At 35.5% G+C, this 20,463-nt stretch overlaps 1 protein-coding gene across 1 annotated transcript in view; it reads right to left on the bottom strand.

Annotated features, from left to right (window-relative positions):
• ADGRG7 (adhesion G protein-coupled receptor G7) overlaps positions 1–20,463 on the bottom strand; it is a 59,382-nt gene that overhangs the window by 2,335 nt on the left and 36,584 nt on the right. Inside the window, exons 12-15 of the mRNA XM_029938696.1 lie at positions 18,612–18,949; positions 17,807–17,903; positions 10,547–10,702; positions 8,692–8,848 (exon numbers count right to left, since the gene is read on the bottom strand). Coding sequence (XP_029794556.1) covers positions 8,692–8,848; positions 10,547–10,702; positions 17,807–17,903; positions 18,612–18,949 — 748 coding nt within the window. The remainder of the gene's footprint in view (positions 1–8,691; positions 8,849–10,546; positions 10,703–17,806; positions 17,904–18,611; positions 18,950–20,463) is intronic.

Raw genomic sequence — 20,463 nt, 5'->3', positions numbered from 1 at the left:
AAAGTATACATAGGGACACAAAAGTGTTCACTGACCATCCTGATTGTTCAAGGAAGAGAGATTTATTTGGACGACATAAGAAATCTGGTACTCTTTGTGGAGTACACTATTTCATCTTTAAATTCTAAGGTACAGAGAAGACTGGATAGAATCTCTTCTTGTGCAACAATTAGGAAAAAACCTAGACCATGGAGAATTCATAAGACACCATCCTGTGAAACTGAGTAGAATCCCAATATTTCTATACTCTCTAAAATCCCAAATGTGTTATTGAAAAAGACAAAATGCATGGATCAAACTAATTCTCACTAGCAAATAGATCAAATTGTGTTCTTAAGTAATATCTACAGCACACAGTAAATGTCCATTAGAATTACATCACTCAATCTAGAAGGAGCCTTACATGTAAACTACTCACTTTGGTGTACATAAAAATCAAACCCTCATTTAAAGTGAAGATTTCTAGTCCTTACCCTGTAGATTCTGATGGACCATGTAAGGGATGAAGACTAGAAATAAGCATTTTAACATACTATGTAAATTCTGACCTAAGCAATATTCAGACCCACTTTGAAAAACACAGTATCAATTTTAGCACCCTCCTCCATTTTACGTATCTCACTCAGAGAGGTTGTATGACATTCCTAAAATCATATGAACCATTAATGGTAAAGCTGGAAGGTAGACTCACTCTCCTTTTAGCCCAGTTCTCTTGCCATTTGGCCACCCTCAATTTTACTAGACAGTATTAACATTTCATAATGAGCCTCTATTTTGTGAAGTGCCACTTGTATCATGGAGAAGAGAATATCCTTGACTATACCTTCTTTCTGGTACTTTTCTAAATTCCTCATCACTCTAGGCAATAAGCCCATGAGACTAAGTTTATCTTATTGATAATCCAGACTATGTTTATCCTTTTTATTTCCCTTAGGGAATTTCCACTGGGTGTTGACAATAGTGAAAAACTGCTTTATATCCATTTAAATTTAGTAGCAGCCACACATTTGCTGTGTGTTTGAGGCACTAATTCTCAAAAAGCACTGGAGATGGCTACCAGGAATAGAGGGTGAAGTGCTTACAAACATGAAACATGGTGGTAGCAATTTAAACAGCCAAGCGGATCCCACATGGCACTCTACAGACTTTTCATCATTTGTGGTCTAGGCAAATTTATCTAATGCTCTTCCAATAGTTTCCATTTTGTATCAAAGACTTGTCTCCTCCGTGATATTTGACCAGGGCCAGAAACAACCAACATGATAGCAGCTTCACACAGTGGTTACTATTGTCAGTGACAAGACAATCATCAAACACTGAAGTTTCTTCACAAAATATTAGACAAGTATAGCCTATACTGATATTAAGCAAAATGTTATCTACTATGAAAGATACACACAAGCATGCTTCTTGCATGAGACAACTGAAAATCTAGTTAAGGAAATGAAACATATATACATAAAAAGTTCATTTCTGAGTACAAGAAGAAAGAGGACAAATGAACTTATGAAACTATAATAATTCTATTTCATTTGATCCACTATATATTTTTATTTAATTAACAGTTTAATTAGTAAAGCTAGAATTAAAGTCATCACTTCAGGAGTTTAAAACCTATAAGCAAATAATCTATGTGGATTATACTAATGTCAATTTCCTGGGTTTGATGTATTATAGTTACATAATTGTTATCATTGGAATAGCTGGATGAAGGGTACATAGGGATTCTCTGTACTATTTTTGTAACTTCCTAGGAGTCCAAAAATTTTTGTAATTTTAAGAATTTCATAAGAATGGGAAGAACCAAAAAAAAGAAGAATTTTAACCTTTTTGCACAACTTAAAATTTTAGTTAGTCTATAAAATTTCAATTTAAAAAATATTACTGCCAAGAATTAAATGCCAAGCTAACTTGTTGTTCATGTGTCATGGTACCTAAAGAAAAAGTATCAGGTAGGAAAGTCCTCATTAATATTTACTAACTACCCATTAAACAATTACTCAAAAATATAAAGCTATTAATGAGATATTAATTAATATTTAAAAGTTAAAATAACAGCATATTCCAATATAAAAGGACTAGCAAAAGGCATTGAAACTATTTAAGAATAAAAAATGTAGTTGAGTATGTCAACTATACCTCAATAAAAAATATTTTTAAAGAAAAGAAAATGAAGTTGAGATAATTATCAAATATAATCCAAGCATTATAAATAGCTCTTGAAAGAAAATGATGTAGATGCTATAATTTAACAATAATAATTACAGAGTAAATTTTGAATTGTACAAATAAAACCAGGAGACAGGGAGCAGCTACACTGTATTAATGTTATTACCTTAAAAAGGAAGAAATCAATATATATTGTTTTACTCTGGAAACCAAAAATTATCTCTTACAAAATTGTAATATTTAATACACAAAGATAATAATTAATAGAATTAAAATGTTCTAATAATTAGAGAATACTAAGTAAAAGAGTACATAATTTAGGTAGCACAATATATATAAAGCTTAGGAAGAAATGGATAGATGTCAAAAAAGAAAAGAGAATGTCATATTAGTTTTGATGGCTAATATTTAGCTAAATAGCTAAAAAATTAACTTTTTAATAAAATGAAAGCAATGAGAAAATTATTTTTAAAAACACATAAATATATGGGATCTATAAAACTTTTAATCTTTATTCATTTTTTAGTGAAAGAGAGAGTGCATGCAAACAGGAAGGACAGAGAGAAGAGGAGACACAGAATCCAAAGCAGGCTCCAGGCTCTAAGCTGTCTGTACAGAGCCCGACAAACTCACAAACTGTGAGATCATGACCTGAATTTAGTCAGACACTTACCCAAGTTGAGTCACCCAGGTATCCCTAAATATATGGAATCTAAAATGAGGTAAGTCAAAAACAAAATGACATAGAAAGCTTAAAGATTAAAAAACTACTAGTATAAGTAGATAAGATCAAATAAAAACAAAAGAGAAGTTGCTATATTAATATATAGAAAATCATATCCCAAGAGAAAATGGGACTGAGAGTGCCCTGTTACACTGATGAAAGATATAATCCACCAGAAATATACAACATCCACAAATTTCTAGGAACCTGATAGTAGAGCATTAAATTGTATAAAGACAAATGGCAGAATTTCATATACAGAGGGAAATGCCCTTGTAGTATTTCTTATCAGAGCAAAAGCCATTATTCACTACTAGAGAAGGCATACAGTTAAGACACACAGAGAGAAATTCTGATTACAAGATAAGTCTTTCAGGGATGCCTGGGTGGCCCATTTGGTTAAGCATCCAACTCTTGATTTCAGCTCAGGTCATGGTCTCTTGCTTCATGAGTTCGAGCCCTGCATCAGGCTCTGCACTGACAGTGCACAGCCTGCTTGGGATTCATTGTCTCCCTCTCTCTGTCCCTCCTCTGCTTGCTCTCCCCACTCCCTCTTAAAATAAATAAATAAACACTAAAAAAATTAAAGATAGGTCTTTCAATAATGCGTACTTGTTTTATCTTAGAGTTTGACATTTCTCCATGCATACACACAAACAAAAATCCTCTAAGGTCAAACAGAATTATCTTCATTTTTAATCTAACATTTTTTGTTTATTTATGTCACTACTTTTATCATTATAAAAATCAAAAGATCACCATAATCCTTCTTTTAGCAGATGCTCCCAAAATACTAATAGAATAGTTTACAAAAAAGAAAAAAAAACCAATCTTCATCTCTGATTTTAATATACAATATAAATGGAATTTTTTAAGACTTATAATTAAATATATCCTTGAGATAAGACTCAAGGAATAAAAGTGCCTTCAATCTTATGTATAATTATGTCACAAAAACAACTTCATAAGGTTCTTCTCTTATTAAATCAACCCTCTTAAAGATAACAACTACCAACTCTGAACAAAATGTTTTTTAAAACGTATTTGAAGACACTGAAGGACAACTAAAAACAGTGTGAAACTGGAAGGAGAATCTACATTTAAGAAAAAAAGGAACTGTAGGGGTGCCTGGGTAGCTCAGTCAGTTAAGCATCTGACTTTGGCTCAGGTCATGATCTCACAGTTCGTGGGTTCAAGCCCCTTATCGGGCTCTGTGCTGACAGCTCCGAGCCTGGACCCTGCTTCAGATTCTCCCTGTCTCTCTGCCCTCCCCCACTCATGCTCTGTCTCTCTCAGTCTTAATAATAAATAAAAACATAAAAAAAATTTTTTTAAAGAAAAAAGGAACTGTAACTGGGTAGAATTCCTGTTGTGTTTTATTTTTAATATCTTTTAGCCAGAAAGCATACTCTAATCAGCCCCACACAGGGTAACTAAACCAGGGGTTAAAATAGGCAATCTTATTAGGTTGAAAAATTGGAGGACAGGGTTTAGGGCAACTACAACATCTGAAAAATAAGAAAAAATATTCAGAATATCCAGGAGGAAACAAAGAGGTGGAGCTCCAGATTCTGTTTATAAATTCTGCCCAAATCTGTAATTACCTCTAAACTGTAAATAAATAAACACTAAGAAGTCTGTCTAAGGCTAAAAAAGACTACGCAGAGATTTCAACTCTTGTCCACCCTATGAGAGATAGTTTTCAGTTTTAATCCAGTTAAGTTAATCATATGATAATTCTATTCTAGGTAAGAATAAAACAGAATGTAGAGTTGCTACAGTGTGTTATTTATAATGTCTAGGAAACAATCAAAATTACTACACATGTTAAGTAACAGGAAAACAGGGCTCATAGTAAACAAAAAGACAATCAATGCAGATGGACTAAAATGATCCAGACATTAGAGTTAGCAGACAAAGATTTTAAGGTGTTATGATGATACGCATAATGATGTAATAGAAAATGTACTCAATAATGAGCCAAAAATTAGGAAATATATCAAAATAAAATCTATTAAAAATTATAAGATAAAACTTCTGAAATGAAAAAATACAATATCTGAAATAAAACTCACTAAATAGAGTTAATAGCAGACTGGAAATTATTCAAGATAAAATCAATGTTCTTGAAGATGGATCACTAAGATAACCATATCTGATGAACCACAAGAATAAAGAATGAGAAGAATAAACAGCTCAGGAACTTGTGTAACAATATCAGATGGTCTAACATGTATATGATTAAAGTCCCAAAAAGGAGAAAAGTAAAAAAACAGGATAGAAAAAGTATTTGGAAAAATAAGGTCAAAAATTCCTCAATTTTGGCAAAAGATCCAAATAAACAGATTCCAGAAATTTTATCAAGCAGAATTAATGCAAATAAAATAATATCTGGGAGTATCAGTGAAAATATTGAAAATCAAAGATAGAGAGAAAATTATGAAAGCAACCAGAGGAAAATACAGCATTACATAAAGTAGGGAGAAAAATATGAAATGCTGAGAGTGTTTCATTAGAAACTAGAGCAGGTTTGTGAAATGACTTCTTCATAATACTAAAAGGGAAAAAATTCTGTCAACCCATAATTCCATATTCAGTGATAGCATCCTTCAAAAATGAAGACAAACAGAAGAATAAAACACTTAAAATGGCAACAGATAACAAATAGCAAAATGGTACATATAAATTCACCCATATTAATAATTACATCAGCTCTAGATGGACTAAACACTACTTAAAAGACAGAGGTTGTCAGGATGAATGAAATGGTAAGAAGTGCCTATTTGCTATCTACAAGATACATACTTTTAATGTAAAAGCACAGATAGGTTGAAAGTGAATAAGTTAAAAAATATATACCCCATTCAACCAATATATACAAGAAGGCTAGATATCAGATAAAGGAGACGTAATGACAAATAGTACTTTCAGAGTTATAGATGGACATCTCCAAAGGACAAACAGTCAATTCCCTCAGAAATCACAATCATAAATGTATATACATCTAATAGCATAACTTCAAAATATGTGAAGCAAAAATTGACAGAATTAAAGGGAAAGCAGACAAATTCACAATCACAGTAAGAGATTTTAATGATCCTCTTTCAGCAATTGAAAAAAATCAGAAAAAATATTGGTAAGGATAGAAAAATCTGTACAATATTAAAAATCATTTTGGCCCTACTGACATTTTTAGAAGACTACACCCAACTATACAATGCACATTCTTTTCAAGGGTAAATGTTTTATCAAGATATAGCAACTCATGGCAATAAAACCATTATCAATAAATTTTTAAAAAATCAAATAAAAAATTCATACACAACTTACCAAGACTGAATAATTAAATAACAGAAAAACTAAACAGACCAATAAAAAGCAAGAATATTGAATAAAAACTCAAAAGCCTCCTAATAAAAAAAGCCCAGGATCTGATTATCTCACAGATGAATTCCACCAAACATTTAAAAAAATAATTAGTATTAATTTCTCTCAAACTCTTCCAAAAAACTCAAGAGGACGGAATACCTCCAAACTCATTTAGTGAGGTCAGCATTACCCTGGTACTAAGCCAGACAAGGACACTGCAGGAAAGAAAATTACAGGCCAATATCCTTAATGAACATAGATGCCAAAATCCTCAACAACTATAGGATGTGCTAGACGGTTTAATTATTTTGATCTTGGTTATTATTCAATAACATGTATGTATATCAAATCTTCATGTTATACACTTTACTTATATACAATTATAAAAATGAACTATTGGGACTGTAGGAAGCAGCAGCAAGGAGCCAGTAGGGAGAGTGCGATTGAGCAAAAGTTCTTGTGCCCTTAGAACCCTTGCAGCTGCCTCTAGTTTCTCTAGGATTAGATTACTTGAATTAAAATGTTAATTGTACAAATGACCTTCATGCTTCTTGAGTTGGAATGTTGATTGTGCTTCAGGCTTTGGCAATCTTCCGGGATTGTTTACACCTGTGGCTGTCTGTATAAAACCACTTGCTTGTGAGGAATAAAGCGGCAATATGGGTGCCACTCATGTTGCTCCTCCTATTCCGGCCTGTGACTCTCTCTCTTCTTTTTCTCATTCCCTTATCCTCATGTCCTCGCTCCTGTGCGCCCGTGCACACACAACATGGGACCTCATCAAGATAAAAAGCTTCTGCATTGCAAAGGAAACAATCACTAAAACTAAAAGGCAACCAATGGAATTTGAAAAGATATTTGCAAATGACATATTGGATAAAGAGTTAGTATCCAAAATCTATAAAGAATTTACCAAACTCAACATCAGAAAAACAAATAATCCAGTGAAGAAATGGGCAGAAGACATGAATAGACACTTTTCCAAAGAAAACATCCAGATTGCCAATAGACACATAAAAAGATGCACAACATCACTCATCATCAGGAAAATACAAATCAAAGGCACACTGAGATACCACCTCACACCAGTCAGAGTGGCTAAAATTAACAGCTCAGGAAACCATCGATGCAGGCGAAGATATGGAGAAAAGGGAACCCTCTTGCACTGTTGGTGGGAATGCAAACTGGTGCAGCCACTCTGGAAAACAGTGTGGAGGTTCCTCAAAAAATTAAAAATAGAACTACCCTATGTTCTAGCAATAGCACTACTAAGAATTTATCCAAAGGATACAGAAGTGCTGATGCATAAAGGCACATGTACCCCAATGTTTATAGCAGCCCTTTCAACAATAGCCAAATTATGGAAAGAGCCTAAATGTCCATCAACAGATGAATGGAGACACACATATATACATTTATATATACCATACACACACACACACACACACACACACACACACACACACATATATTTATATATACAATGAATACTACTTGGCAATGAGAAAGAATGAAATCATGCCATTTGAAGCAACATAGATGGAATTGGAAGTTATTATGCTGAGTAAAATAAGTCAGTAAAGAAAGACATCATATGTTTTCACTCATATGTGGATCTTGAGAAACTTAACAGAAGACCATGGGGAAAGGGAAGGGGAAAAAATACAAATAGAGAGGGAAGGAGGCAAACCATAAGAAACTCTTAAATACAGAGAATAATCTGAGGGTTTAAGGGGGATGGGAGAGAGGGGGAAATGGGTGATGGGCATTGAGGAGGGCACTTGTTGGGATGAGCACTGAGTGTTGTATGTAAGCGATGAACCCTGGGAATCTACCCCAAAAACCAAGAGCACACTGAATGCACTGTATGTTAGCTAACTTGACAATAAATTATATTTAAATAAATAAATAAATAAATAAATAAATACAATTATATCTGTAATTATTCCCAATATTCCACAATAAAAGTTTTTTTTAAGGTAAGACACATAATCTTATAAAATTGTAAAAAAAGACAGAAAGAAAAAAATTCAGCCAACCCCACAGGGTCTAAGCTACAGTAATAATTGTAACATTGTCCATTTCAACCATGGTGAGAGGTTGCCCTGAACCTATTGCATGGGAAACCAGGAATCAGGAGGTGTTTGCCATGCCAGTTGCTGGACAAAATCTCTTCTGCTAAGAGAAGAGGGAATAATGTGGTCCAACCCTACTATAATTATATTCTATGAACTCCACTCCAGGAAAGGACATAGTAGGTAGGTCATAAGGAGATTTCTTTCCTCTTCCTTCAAAATGTACTAAAAATGGAGTCTCCTAAAATGTAACCAAACAATGACCTTCAAGGGTTTCAAAAGAAGAAAACTTCAGGTTAGTCCAGGGTGATATCATCTCCACCACTGCTACTTTCAGACTAACCCACACCGTACCTGAGTAGTGTTGAAAATGCAGAATAGGTAGCTGAAGATAATCATGACGTACTCATTATTAATTAGCATACAGTATGCCAGAATCCAGGTAATTCCAAAAACAACTGCAATTGATAACATACTAAGAATCTTCTTTAGGGTTGAAACTTTTTTTGTGCTAGGTAAGAGAAAGCAAGAAAGAAAATAGGAAATTTTTACTTACTAATATAATTTTACTCATTAATATCATGGTTACTAACCGTATTCAGTTGTCCACACACACTATTTAACAATATTATGAATTAAGTGGAAAAACCATGTTAGGCCTATGTCTGGATAAATGTGATTTACCAAGCTTTATTTGTAAAAAAAGTGATGCCTGCTTAAAAGCTCAGGCATAAACAGTCCCTTAAAACTACTGCAGTCAGATTTCACACACACACACACACAAAATCAATGTTTTATTTTATTACGAAAGGAATTTTATTTTGCTAATTATTTTGTGGATCGGCCAGTGAGCAATTCCTTTCCTGGGCATCTGGGACTTCCCTATGATGCAGGTTGACATGGGTATGACAGGGTCTTAAAATGTAGAAGTGTAGGAATCTGGGCTCAGTCATATGACTTACTACTGGGATGTTAGCGATTGTTCCACAAGCAGAAGCTTGAATGCATCTTGCTCAGTAGAGCTGGCCTTTTCTAAATTGCTCTTTGGAATTCTGACTTCACTAAGTCAGGCTTAGTCAGGCTAAGAAGCCTAGACTGGCCTAATTGATGATGAGAGACCACATGGAGCAGAGCTTAGCTTTCTCAACAGGGCAGCTCCCACTCAAAACCAACCAACCAAACACCATCAGGCACAAAACTAAGTCATCTTAGATCATCTATCTGTATTCAAGCCATCCAAAGCCAGAACAACTACCTGATCAACACTCAAATTTATGGCAAATAATAAATACTTGTCACTCCAGGACACTAAGTTTGGGGTAGTTTGTTATGCAGCAAAAGCTAACTGATACGTGAAAGATAATTCATTAAACAATTAAATTGTGACCTGATTTTCACTGTAACTAAGCCAACTTAAGAACCATGATCTACCCCCTAAAATTAGAAATACAAATTTGTTGCTGTCTGTGGCCAAAATGATACTATTTTATACAAAAGAAATATAACTAATATGCAATGAGACTAAAAAGATTTTACCAAGATTTTTCTGCATTACTAGTAAAGTAAGGGTTGAAAGGATTATCAGTGATAGTCTTTTCTCCCCACATTTCCTCTCAGTATGGACTATCATTCAGATAGGAAAGATGATACTTACTCTTGATCAATAAAGCACATATTTAAAATGATATTCCCACTAATGACAGTTTTCACTTATCTGTTCATACCAAATGGATCCATTTGGTGACCAACAAAGCTCACAGATGTGCTTATAATGAATGTACTGGGGATAAACACAGTTTTATAAAATTTTAAAAACTTAAAGCCATTATCAGATTCAAGAAATACATGTAAAATATAGCCTGCAACTATATCGTTACCAGCATCTCCTCACAACCTTCCAACTTCTTTAATTATTCAAATCTGATTTCTTGAATAGATATTGGGGGAGAAAAAAAATTTTTTTGAAGTCTTTGGGTTTAGTTTTTAGTTGGGCTCATATAGCACAAAAGCATGTTATGTAATGCATTGAAGATGAAGGGAAAATCTACTTTCTGAGACAAAGTTTAAAAGAAAATCTGCCTTGGAAATGACATATCCTTGCCATTATACCAGAGTCTGAAAATTCTTTGGGGACTGTGGATATATTACAGTGCTATATTATACATCAAATGAGTCATGCCTGAAGTTTCCCAGTAATTGGTAATCTTACCTTGTCAGATTGTGATTTTTCTTCCATATCACTTTGACTATGATGATAATAAATACAACAACATTGTGGATGAGGATAAGAGTTACAGGTAAAACAAATGCCCACAAAAATGGACTAGTTACAATATTATTGTTTACTGAAGTTGCCAGCCAACAGCTATGGAGAGAAAAAAATTATTTTAGTAGACTACAAAAGCTATACATCCTGTTCTCTATGTTATTAACATTACTGACATTCATTTTACTGAAACAATTGCTAAAAGCCAATATCCCTTTGAATTCTACTATAATTTGAAATGACTTCCAAGAATTCAACGACTAGGAAAAAAATGAAATGCATTAGTTCTGTATTTCTTGATGTACAGGCTAGTAGGGAAAAAAAATGGCTTTTCAATAAGGTAGTACCAAATTTACATGTCACTCTATCACTTACAAGGCGTCTAACTTTAGGCAAGTTATTGTTTTATTTCAGTTTTGAACATATAGCACAAAAAATGGTTTAAAATTTTAAAGGTACAGGGAGGGGGGCACTTGCAGGGAGAGGCACTGGGTGTTATATGGAAACCAATTTGACAATAAACTATTATAAATTAAAAATAAATAAATAAATAATAAAAATTTAAAGGTACAAATCATCAGAGAGAGACAACTGCCCCTATAACCATCCCTCCTATAACTAGCCCTAGTCACCTAGTTTCTAACTCCCAGTGTTAATCAGTGTTTCTTGCGTATTCTTCCAGATTTAGGCTATACATACACCATCAAAATTTTTTCTTATTTTTAAGCAAATAATAACATATGATACTTCTATACCTAACTTAACAACATCTGTTGGAGATCACTGCAGATGAGATTATAAAGATTGTCCTCATTATTTTCTATAGCTGCATATTACTCCATTATTTTGTTATACCATAAATTATTTACATAGTCTCTTACTTTAGAAAAATATTTTAATAGTTATTTAACCTTTATGGCATCTAGATTTTGTTTGGGGTTTTTTGTTGCTGTTGTTGCAACTGGTGATGGTGGTTTTGGTAGTGTTTTCTCTCATATATGAAGTATAGTAATCATTTCCTGGCATCGTTGTAAGAATGACTTCATTTACTTAATAAGTATTTATAGAACACATGCTATGTGACAGACACTATTCTAGATATCAGATATTAAAAGTGCATAACAAAAAATCCAAAAATTGTTCCTGTGTGACATGATTCTATATATAGAAAACTCTAAGAACTCCACCAAAAAAACTACTAGAACTGATAAATGAATTCAGTCAAGTTGCAGGAAATGAAATCAATGTTCAGAAATTTGTTGCATTCCTATACAATAATAATAAAGTAGCAGAAAGTGAAACTAAGAAAATAGCATCATTTACAATTGCACAAAAAATAAGAAAATATATAGGAATAAACCAATGAAGTGAAAGACCTGTATTCTAAAAACTATAAAACACTGATGAAAGAAATTCAAGATGGCACAAAGAGATGGAAAGACATTCCATGCTCATAGATTGCAAGACCAAATATTATTAAAATGTCTATACTACTCAAAGCAATCTTCAGATTTAATGCAATTCCTATCAAAATACAAATAGCATTTTTCATAGAACCAAAACAATTCTAAAATTTTTATGGAACTACAAATGACCTTAAATAGCCAAAGCAAACTTGAAAAAGAAAAACAAAACCGGAGGTATCACAATTCCAGATCCTATTATATTATAAAGTGGTACTTTAAAACAGTATTGTACTGCATAAAAGCAGACACATAGATCAATTAAATAGAATAGAAAGCCCAAAAATAAATGCAAAATAATATGGTAGATCAATTTTCAACAAATAAGGAATGAGTATAAAATGGGACAAAGACAGTATCTTTAATAAATGATATTGGGGAAACCAGACAGTTCAATGCAAAAGAATGAAACTGGACCAATGTATCTCACCATGCACAAAAACAAACTCAAAATGGATGAAAGACCAATACGTGAGGCCTACAACATAGCAACTTTTGAAGAGAGCATAGTAATGTCTCTAACATTCGCCATAGACACATTTCCCTGCATACATCCCTCTTCGTTGTTCGTGGGAACGCAAGCTGGAACAGCCACTGTGGAAAACAATATGGAGGTTCCTCAAAAAAATAAAAATAGAACTTCCCTATATTCCAGCAATTGCACCACTAAATATTTACCCAAAAAATACAAAACCATTAATTCAAAAAAACACATGTACATCTATGTCTATTGAAGAATTATTTACAATAGCAAACTATGGAAGCAGGCCAAGTGTCCACTGACAGATGAATGGATAAAGATGTCTCTCACACACACACACACACACACACACACACACACACACACGTTGGAATATCATTCAGCCATAAAAAAGAATGAAATCTTGCCATTTGCAACAACATGGGTGGAGACAGAGAGTATAATGCTAAGCAAAATAAGCTAGATAAAAACAAATATCATACAATCTCACTCATATGTGGAATTTAAGAAATGAAACAAATGAGCAAAGGAAAAAGAGAGAGAGATAAACCAAGAAACAAACTCTTAACTACAGGGAGAACAAAGTGATGATTACAACAGGAGGGTGGGCGGGGGGATGGGTGCAATAGGTGATAGGGATTAAAGAGCACACTTACCATGATGGAAAAAAATTTTAAAGTAAAAATTCCTTCTTTAGTGATTTTAATGCAGAGAAATATATAAAACTAACAAATAAAATATATACTGTGTCAGATGGTTACAAGCACTATGGAGAAAAATAAAGCAGGTAATGAGTCTAGGTATTACTACATGTATGTGTATGTATGTGTCTTGGGGGCGGCGGGTTTCAATTTAAATAGAGTTGAAAGGAAAAGCCTTATGGAAAAAGGTGACATTTCAGCAAAGATCTGGAGTAGATAGGGGGAGGGTGTTCTAGGCAGCAGGAACAGCAAGTGCAAAGGCCCTGATTTGAGAACTGAAGGAATAGCAAAGAAACTAGTGTAGCTAGACATAGTATGTAGATGGCTTTAATGAAAAGATGCAAATTTGTTATGGCTTTATTAGTTATTCCATGCACTCTTGATGAGACAGAGAAATCTGACATGATCTGTCTTGAGAACTGGAAGTATTACTCTAGCTAGATGCAAGGATAATAGAAGAGAACACGAGAGAGTAGGAAATCATCTATTACAATAATCTGGTGACTTGGACCAGGAGGATAGATGTTAGGAAGCAGTCGGATTCCCTATATATTTAAAAGTAAAGCAAAGAATTTATTTACAGGTTGGAAGTGAGATGTGGGAGAATTAAGAGTGATTCCGAATTGTTTGGCCTGAGTCCCTGGAAGGATGGAATTACCATTAGCTGAGATGGAGAAGATGATAGGAAGAGCAGGTTGGGAAGTGAAGACCAGGAGACATCCCATGAGACACCCAAGTGGAAGTGTCAGGGGGGGCATTATTATCACTTAAAAATTTTTAGGGGCGCCTGGCTGGCTCAGTCGGTTAAGCCTCCGACTGCAGCTCAGGTCATGATCTCACGTTCGTGGGTTCGAGCCCCATGTCGGGCTCTGTGCTGACAGCTAGCTCAGAGCCTGGAGCCTGCTTCCGGTTCTGTGTCTCCCTCTCTCTGTCCTTCCCCCTCTCATGCTCTGTCTCTCTGTGTCTCAAAAATAAATAAAACATTACAAAAAATTTTTTTTAATTTTTAATGCTTATTTTTGAGCAAGAAAGAGAGACGGAGTGCAAGTGAGGGAGCGGCAGAGAGAGGGAGACACAGAATCCGAAGCAGGCTCCACGCTCTGAGCTAGCTGTCAGCACAAAGCCTGATTCAAGGCTCGAACTCCCAAACTATGAGGTCAGGACCTGAGCCAAATTCAGATGCTTAACTAACTGAGCCACCCAGACGCCCCTGGTGGGCATTATTATTAACAAAATAATGTGAGACTCCTTGGCACATATTTGGCTTTCAGTTAATGTATGTTTTCTTTCTGCTGCAGGCAAAACATCATTATTATACATGTCGAAAGATTTATAAACTGTTTTGCATTGAAATGTTGTTATATTTTAAATTATTAGAAATCTTATTTCTAATCCAAATGACCTAGAAGGAAACTGGGAAGATGTTCAAATCTCTGTGATGAATTAAAAAATAAAAAGGAGTGCTTTCATCCATTAACAGAATAGGTCTACCCTTAAATATTTTTTTAATTTTTTAATGATTTTTTATTATTGAGACATAGAGAAACAGAGCATGAGTGGGGGAGGGTCAGAGAGAGAGGGAGACACAGAATCCGAAGCAGGCTCCACGCTCTGAGCTGTCAGCACAGAGCCTGATGCAGAGCTCGAACCCACGAACCGCGAGACCATGACCTGAGCTGAAGTCAGCTGCTTAACTGACTAAGCCACCCAGGCGCCCCTGTCTATCCTTAAATAAAATGGTAAGAGTGAGCATGTTTATCTTCAGGACTTTAGACTTTCCTTTCGTTTGTAACTGGAGGCCAACCCTCCTGCCATTCTCCATTTTGCTCTCTCTTACACAGAAGAAATAGGAGAGCACTTGGCTGAGAATTTAATGAAATCCTGCTGAGAGATACTTTCAAATCTCTAGAAGCTCCTTTGGTGACTAAGAAAGTGGCTATCAAAAGTTTTATTTTAAAAAATATTTTTTAACATTTATTTATTTTTGAGGGGGGTAGAGGGAGAGAGAGAGCTGGGGAGGCACAGAATTTGAAGCAGGCTCCAGGCTCTAAGTTGTTAGCATACAGCCTGATGCGGGGCTCGAATTCACAAACTGTGAGATCATGCCTGAGCCAAAGTTGGATGCTTAACTGACTGAGGCACCCAGGAACCCTGCAAGTGGCTATCAAAAGTTGTAAATGAAAGAGATGAACATATTTCTTATCTAGGCACTCTAGAGAAACTCAGCTTAAGAGAGGAGGAAAGGATAGAGAAAGAAAATGAACAATACACCTCTATTGGATAAAGGCAGACTTGTTAATTACGAAACAATTTGACATATATATATATATATATATATATATATATATATATATACATGTGTGTGTGCATATGTGGGTGTGGGTGTGTGTATGTATAAACCTGAAGGTTTCCTTACCTCAATGAGTCTTGACTTGGTTCTGCTTTCAACAATACAATTTCTGAGGATTCCTATTTGTACTAAATATGTGTGTGTGTGTGTGTGTGTGTGTATGCACACACCCCTATAAATGTATGCAGGATTTCTCAGCCACCTCATACCAATGGGAACACCTGGAAGTGAAATAGGCTTAGATACCCACAGTCATCAGGAAGTGTGCACTAGAACAGGACCCCTCACTCCTCTTTCCTTTGTCCTTCCTGGAGAGATGGCCATGTTTAATTCATTCTCATAACAGCCTCTTCTATTGTTATTCTGAATTTAGTAACTCAGATTTGAGAAATAGACTAAGCGAGGGATGGCTCCTACAGTCAGACTAACCCTTATAGGCATGGAGTGGAATTTCTAGAATTAAGATTGGAGAGCACAAAGTGGAGGGTGATCTGACAAACGGCTATGGACTTGAGAGCTGGAGAACATCACAAGTGGACCTCAGATGGACTGTCTAATTCCATGGTGATTTTGCCATGAAACATAGCATGAAGACAGCTCTATCATACACAGCATACAGTTGAAAAGAATTTCCCATGTTATAATTTATAATTATAATTAATTATAAATAATTAATTATTTTATCTTATTATTTGTATTATTGTACTAATTATTTATAATTTATAATTTCCCATGTCACCTCAATCCTCAGAAAAGTATGGTAGTATCGAAAATCAGGGTATGGAGCACTAAAGAGGAGTGTGTCCTGCCCTGCAGTCACCCTTAATCGAGTCCTGGGAGAGATAGCAGTATATGAAGGGACCTGGCTTAGTGGGTCTGTGTATGACTGGCGGAGCTGGGAGCAGTGGGGAAGAGTGTGGGATATGCTAGTATAATTGCTGAGACGGTAACTCAAGAAGCCAAATAATAATGCCCTCTCTTTCCACGTACATCCTGAAGAAACGTGACCCGTGATGCTAAACATCCTCTCTTCCCAACTTCTCTTATTATTAGTCACCTAGTGTCTTCCCTAACACTGACAACATACTCGAGAAAGATTCTGCTCTCTTTTATTTATAGCTCTATGTGAATATATTTAAAACAGTAGGCTTCTTTCCCTGAAGGCCTTTATAGGAGTCTGTCTAGCCCTGTCCCAGGGTTAGGGAAGGAATCCAGTGATGCTATATGAAGTGAATAACCTCTCCCGTGAGAGATTTGCATCTTCCCCCTGTTCTATAATTGTGCAATTAAAACATTTGTAACTAATTAAAAGATAGTTAACCCTAATTAAACAGAGAAGATAGTACCTGCAGTATTTGGCCCCTAAAATCAAGCCAGGCAAATAGCCTCCTAGTCTACAGCTGGGCATGGTCAGCCCTGGAACTAGGCATGCACCCTGACACTACAGACTTTCCTTGGGTGTACTGGTGCGCTTCCTGGAATTCTGTGGTAATTTTTTTTCAAGTTGCTTTGAAGCTTAGGTGCATCTGGGGATGAGAATGTCTGGATTATAAAAGGAGAAGGGAGGAGATAAATTAAAGAGCAGTTGCGGTTTGGCAGCAGAGACACATGTAAAGAGTTCAGCTCAGATTTCTTCTCTCCTAACCCACATAAAAAGCAAACATCATACAGTCAGGTATTTCCATTAGTAACAGTTCCTTATTCACACTATAGTCACAGGAAGAATTAGTAATGTGTAATAAATCATCATCAAGTATTCATTATAATCTAAGCAACACAGAACTGGTCATAAGCATGGATATGCTTTTCAAGTTATAAAATATTTTCACACTTACATGACCCATCACCATGACCTCAGAGTAGGTATTACTATCATTTTCTAGATTAAAAAAAAAACTAAGATAAAGGACAACACATATTGTGTCCTATGATTATCAGGCTTAATAAAAGAAGACAAATCTAATATATGAAAGTTCAGATTATAAATTTAGAAGGTAATTACTTGTTTTACAAAAGACTTTATCACAGGAGACTTTCATGTCACTATATTTAAAATATAATGTGTTCTTTGAGAATTTGAAATACTCACTTATAATATGATAGCCATAAAGTAAGATTCATATGTACATTGATACTTAGATTCAATATCACTGAACAGTTATACTCTTACATCAAATAAGTGAACACTTTTTAAAAATACAAACTCACATTTCTTCTTGCCGGTAGTTTAACTCCCATTGTGAATCACTCTTATTCTGAGAAAAAATAAGTCCTATTGTCAGAACCACCACTACAGCTGGGACTCCTGTTTGGTAAAAGAGAGGCACTGAATTAATAATTTACCCCAAAGTGGGGCTAATTATAAAAGAACATAAATGAATTAATTTGAATTAGCACAAATGAACACGTATGATCCTTTTCAAGACTGTGTCATTCTTTCTACTCTAAATGTACTAAATGACTTGTAGATATAGGCCAATGGTGGACATAATTTTTCTGTAACTGTTTGTCTCTATCTTTTATTGGTGGCTGTACATACTAACCTGATACTATTTTTGATTCCTTTGTAACACTTACCACAATTTCCATTCTTAAATGGCCTAATTCCTCTTTCACTTGAAGAAATTTAAATTTAGATATCACTAACACAATTCTTTTCTGGAACCCAATAAATTTTTAAATTATTTTTCTTAGAGCCACTCTGATTTTCTTGAAATACTTCTTTTAAAGTACCTAGGAAACTCATTATATGTGGTCTAAATTTCAAATCAAACTATTTGAGATGTTAAAGGAAATTAACATCTTGAAGCTAGCTTATGATGTGACTAGTACAGCTGCCTGATCACATCTGTCTTCGCAGGGGTGTGAACAACCAGGTAGAAGGCACCCCTGGGGGTGCTGGTTTCCATCACCCCTACCTAAAGGACTTGAGCTCTGAGGCCTTCAGTAGGTATTCGTTTAAATTATTTCAACAAAATTAAATTGCTGACTAAGTAGAAAAGCAAACACTTGCCCCATCCAATTATAGAGATGAACAGAACGAAATGTTGAGGAAGAGGCTTCATGGTCCTAATTAGCAGGAAATAGAGCTGGGCAGCACTGATTCCGGTCCAGGTAAATGTCACTAACAGGAAATAGTGGAGCAAGGCAGCCACCACCGTGCAGGTGGGATTGGAGACGAAAGGAGTTTCGGGTATTTCATTTTTAGCAGAGCCCGTCTCGTTGGTGTCAGTATTATTGTTCATTTTCTTATTGGAGTTTTCGATTCCAAACACAAAGAGAAGGTTAAAAATCAACATTGATGTGCACAGGCAGACAATCACCCAGGTTACTGAGGTTTTTCTGACGTTCCTGAAAACAAGTAAATATAATTAAACAAGTAAACAAAACAACTGCAAAAAAAAAAAACCTCTGGTGAAATCGTGAGTGAACAAAGAAATATTATTACTCGATGTAAATTCAGCACATAGCCCAGTGGGTCAGCTGGAAAACCTACCTTCCCAACTGAGTCAGAGGAGTGCACTGTCCTCTCATTTCCACAGAGAGGTGAGGTAGAGAACATAGTTCAATAATATTTTTTTTAAGTTTCTTTATTTATCGAGAGACAAAAAGAGAGCAGGGGAGGGCGGAGAAAGAGGCAGAGGGAATCCCAAGCAGGCTCCGTGCTGTCAGCTTGGAGCCCAATGTGAGGCTCGAACCATGAGATCATGACCTGAGCCAAAACCAAGAGTCAGATGCTTAAACAACTAAGCCACACAGGCGCCCATGATACATCCTTTCTTGAAACTGTGTTGTAATCAAAGGTGACTACTATTCTGCAGAGAGAACTCCCACTGGATCCTACCTTCTGGTATCTATACACTGTGTAGTCCCCTCCCAGGGCCAGCCTTGACTTGATCTACCTAATGAAATGTATCGGAAGGCCTGGAAGCCAGGGCCAGCTTACTCACCAAAGTAGTGCTTAGGGTCACTCATAATTTTATGGCCCACAGTGAAGTTTTAACTCCTCTTAAAACCAAAAGGGAAAAGAGTTAACTTTTATAGGTCAAAGAACAAATATGACCATATAATATTAATATATTCACCTTTATACCAATATGATTGTAAAACATTTTCTGATTTTTTTTATGGAGGAAATGTCCCATAAAGGCACTCTGTCCATAAAACTCATAACAAGCTTTCTTTCCCCTTCATGCTTCTGGAAGTTCTGAACCACCAGGTAAAAAGTCTAGCTAACCTGCTGAAGGACCCGCATAGGAATGCTCTGGGACTATGTGGAGAGGGAGAAAGACCCATCTCTCCCAGCATACGAGATGAGCCCCGGATTAGTCCAACTCCACCCACCATCTGACTGCAGCCTCACAGGAGACCCTAAGAGAGACCAATAGAAGAATCACAGCTGAGCCCAATCAAGTCACTTAAGCCCAAGTTAAGCCCTTAGACATAACCAATTAATATTTTAAGCAAGTAACTTTTAGGGCAGTTTTTTCTACCATAATAGACAACAGATTCTACTCCAGATTTGCAAACATACAAAAAGGCTATCTATAGAAAGACTAAATGGATTTTTTAAATTTCAAAACAGGAAAAAATTTCACATTAGTAAGTGAACACATGTTCAAATGTAGAGAAAAAGTGCCTTGCATTTTAAAAAGTATTTTATATAGGGGCACCTGGGTGGCTCAGTCAGTTAAGCATCTGACTTTTGATTTCAGCTCAGGTCATGATCTCATGGTTTGTGGGTCCGAGCCTTGTGTGGGGCTCAATGCTAAGAGCAGGAGTCTGCTTGGGATTCTCCCTCTCTCCTAGTCTCTCTGCCCCTCCCTCACTCTGGCACACACACACATATTCACTCTCTCAAAGCA

Source organism: Suricata suricatta, chromosome 5 (genome assembly GCF_006229205.1).
Source record: "Suricata suricatta isolate VVHF042 chromosome 5, meerkat_22Aug2017_6uvM2_HiC, whole genome shotgun sequence".
NCBI lineage: Eukaryota > Metazoa > Chordata > Mammalia > Carnivora > Herpestidae > Suricata > Suricata suricatta.
This window is presented reverse-complemented; position numbering and strand designations above follow the sequence as displayed.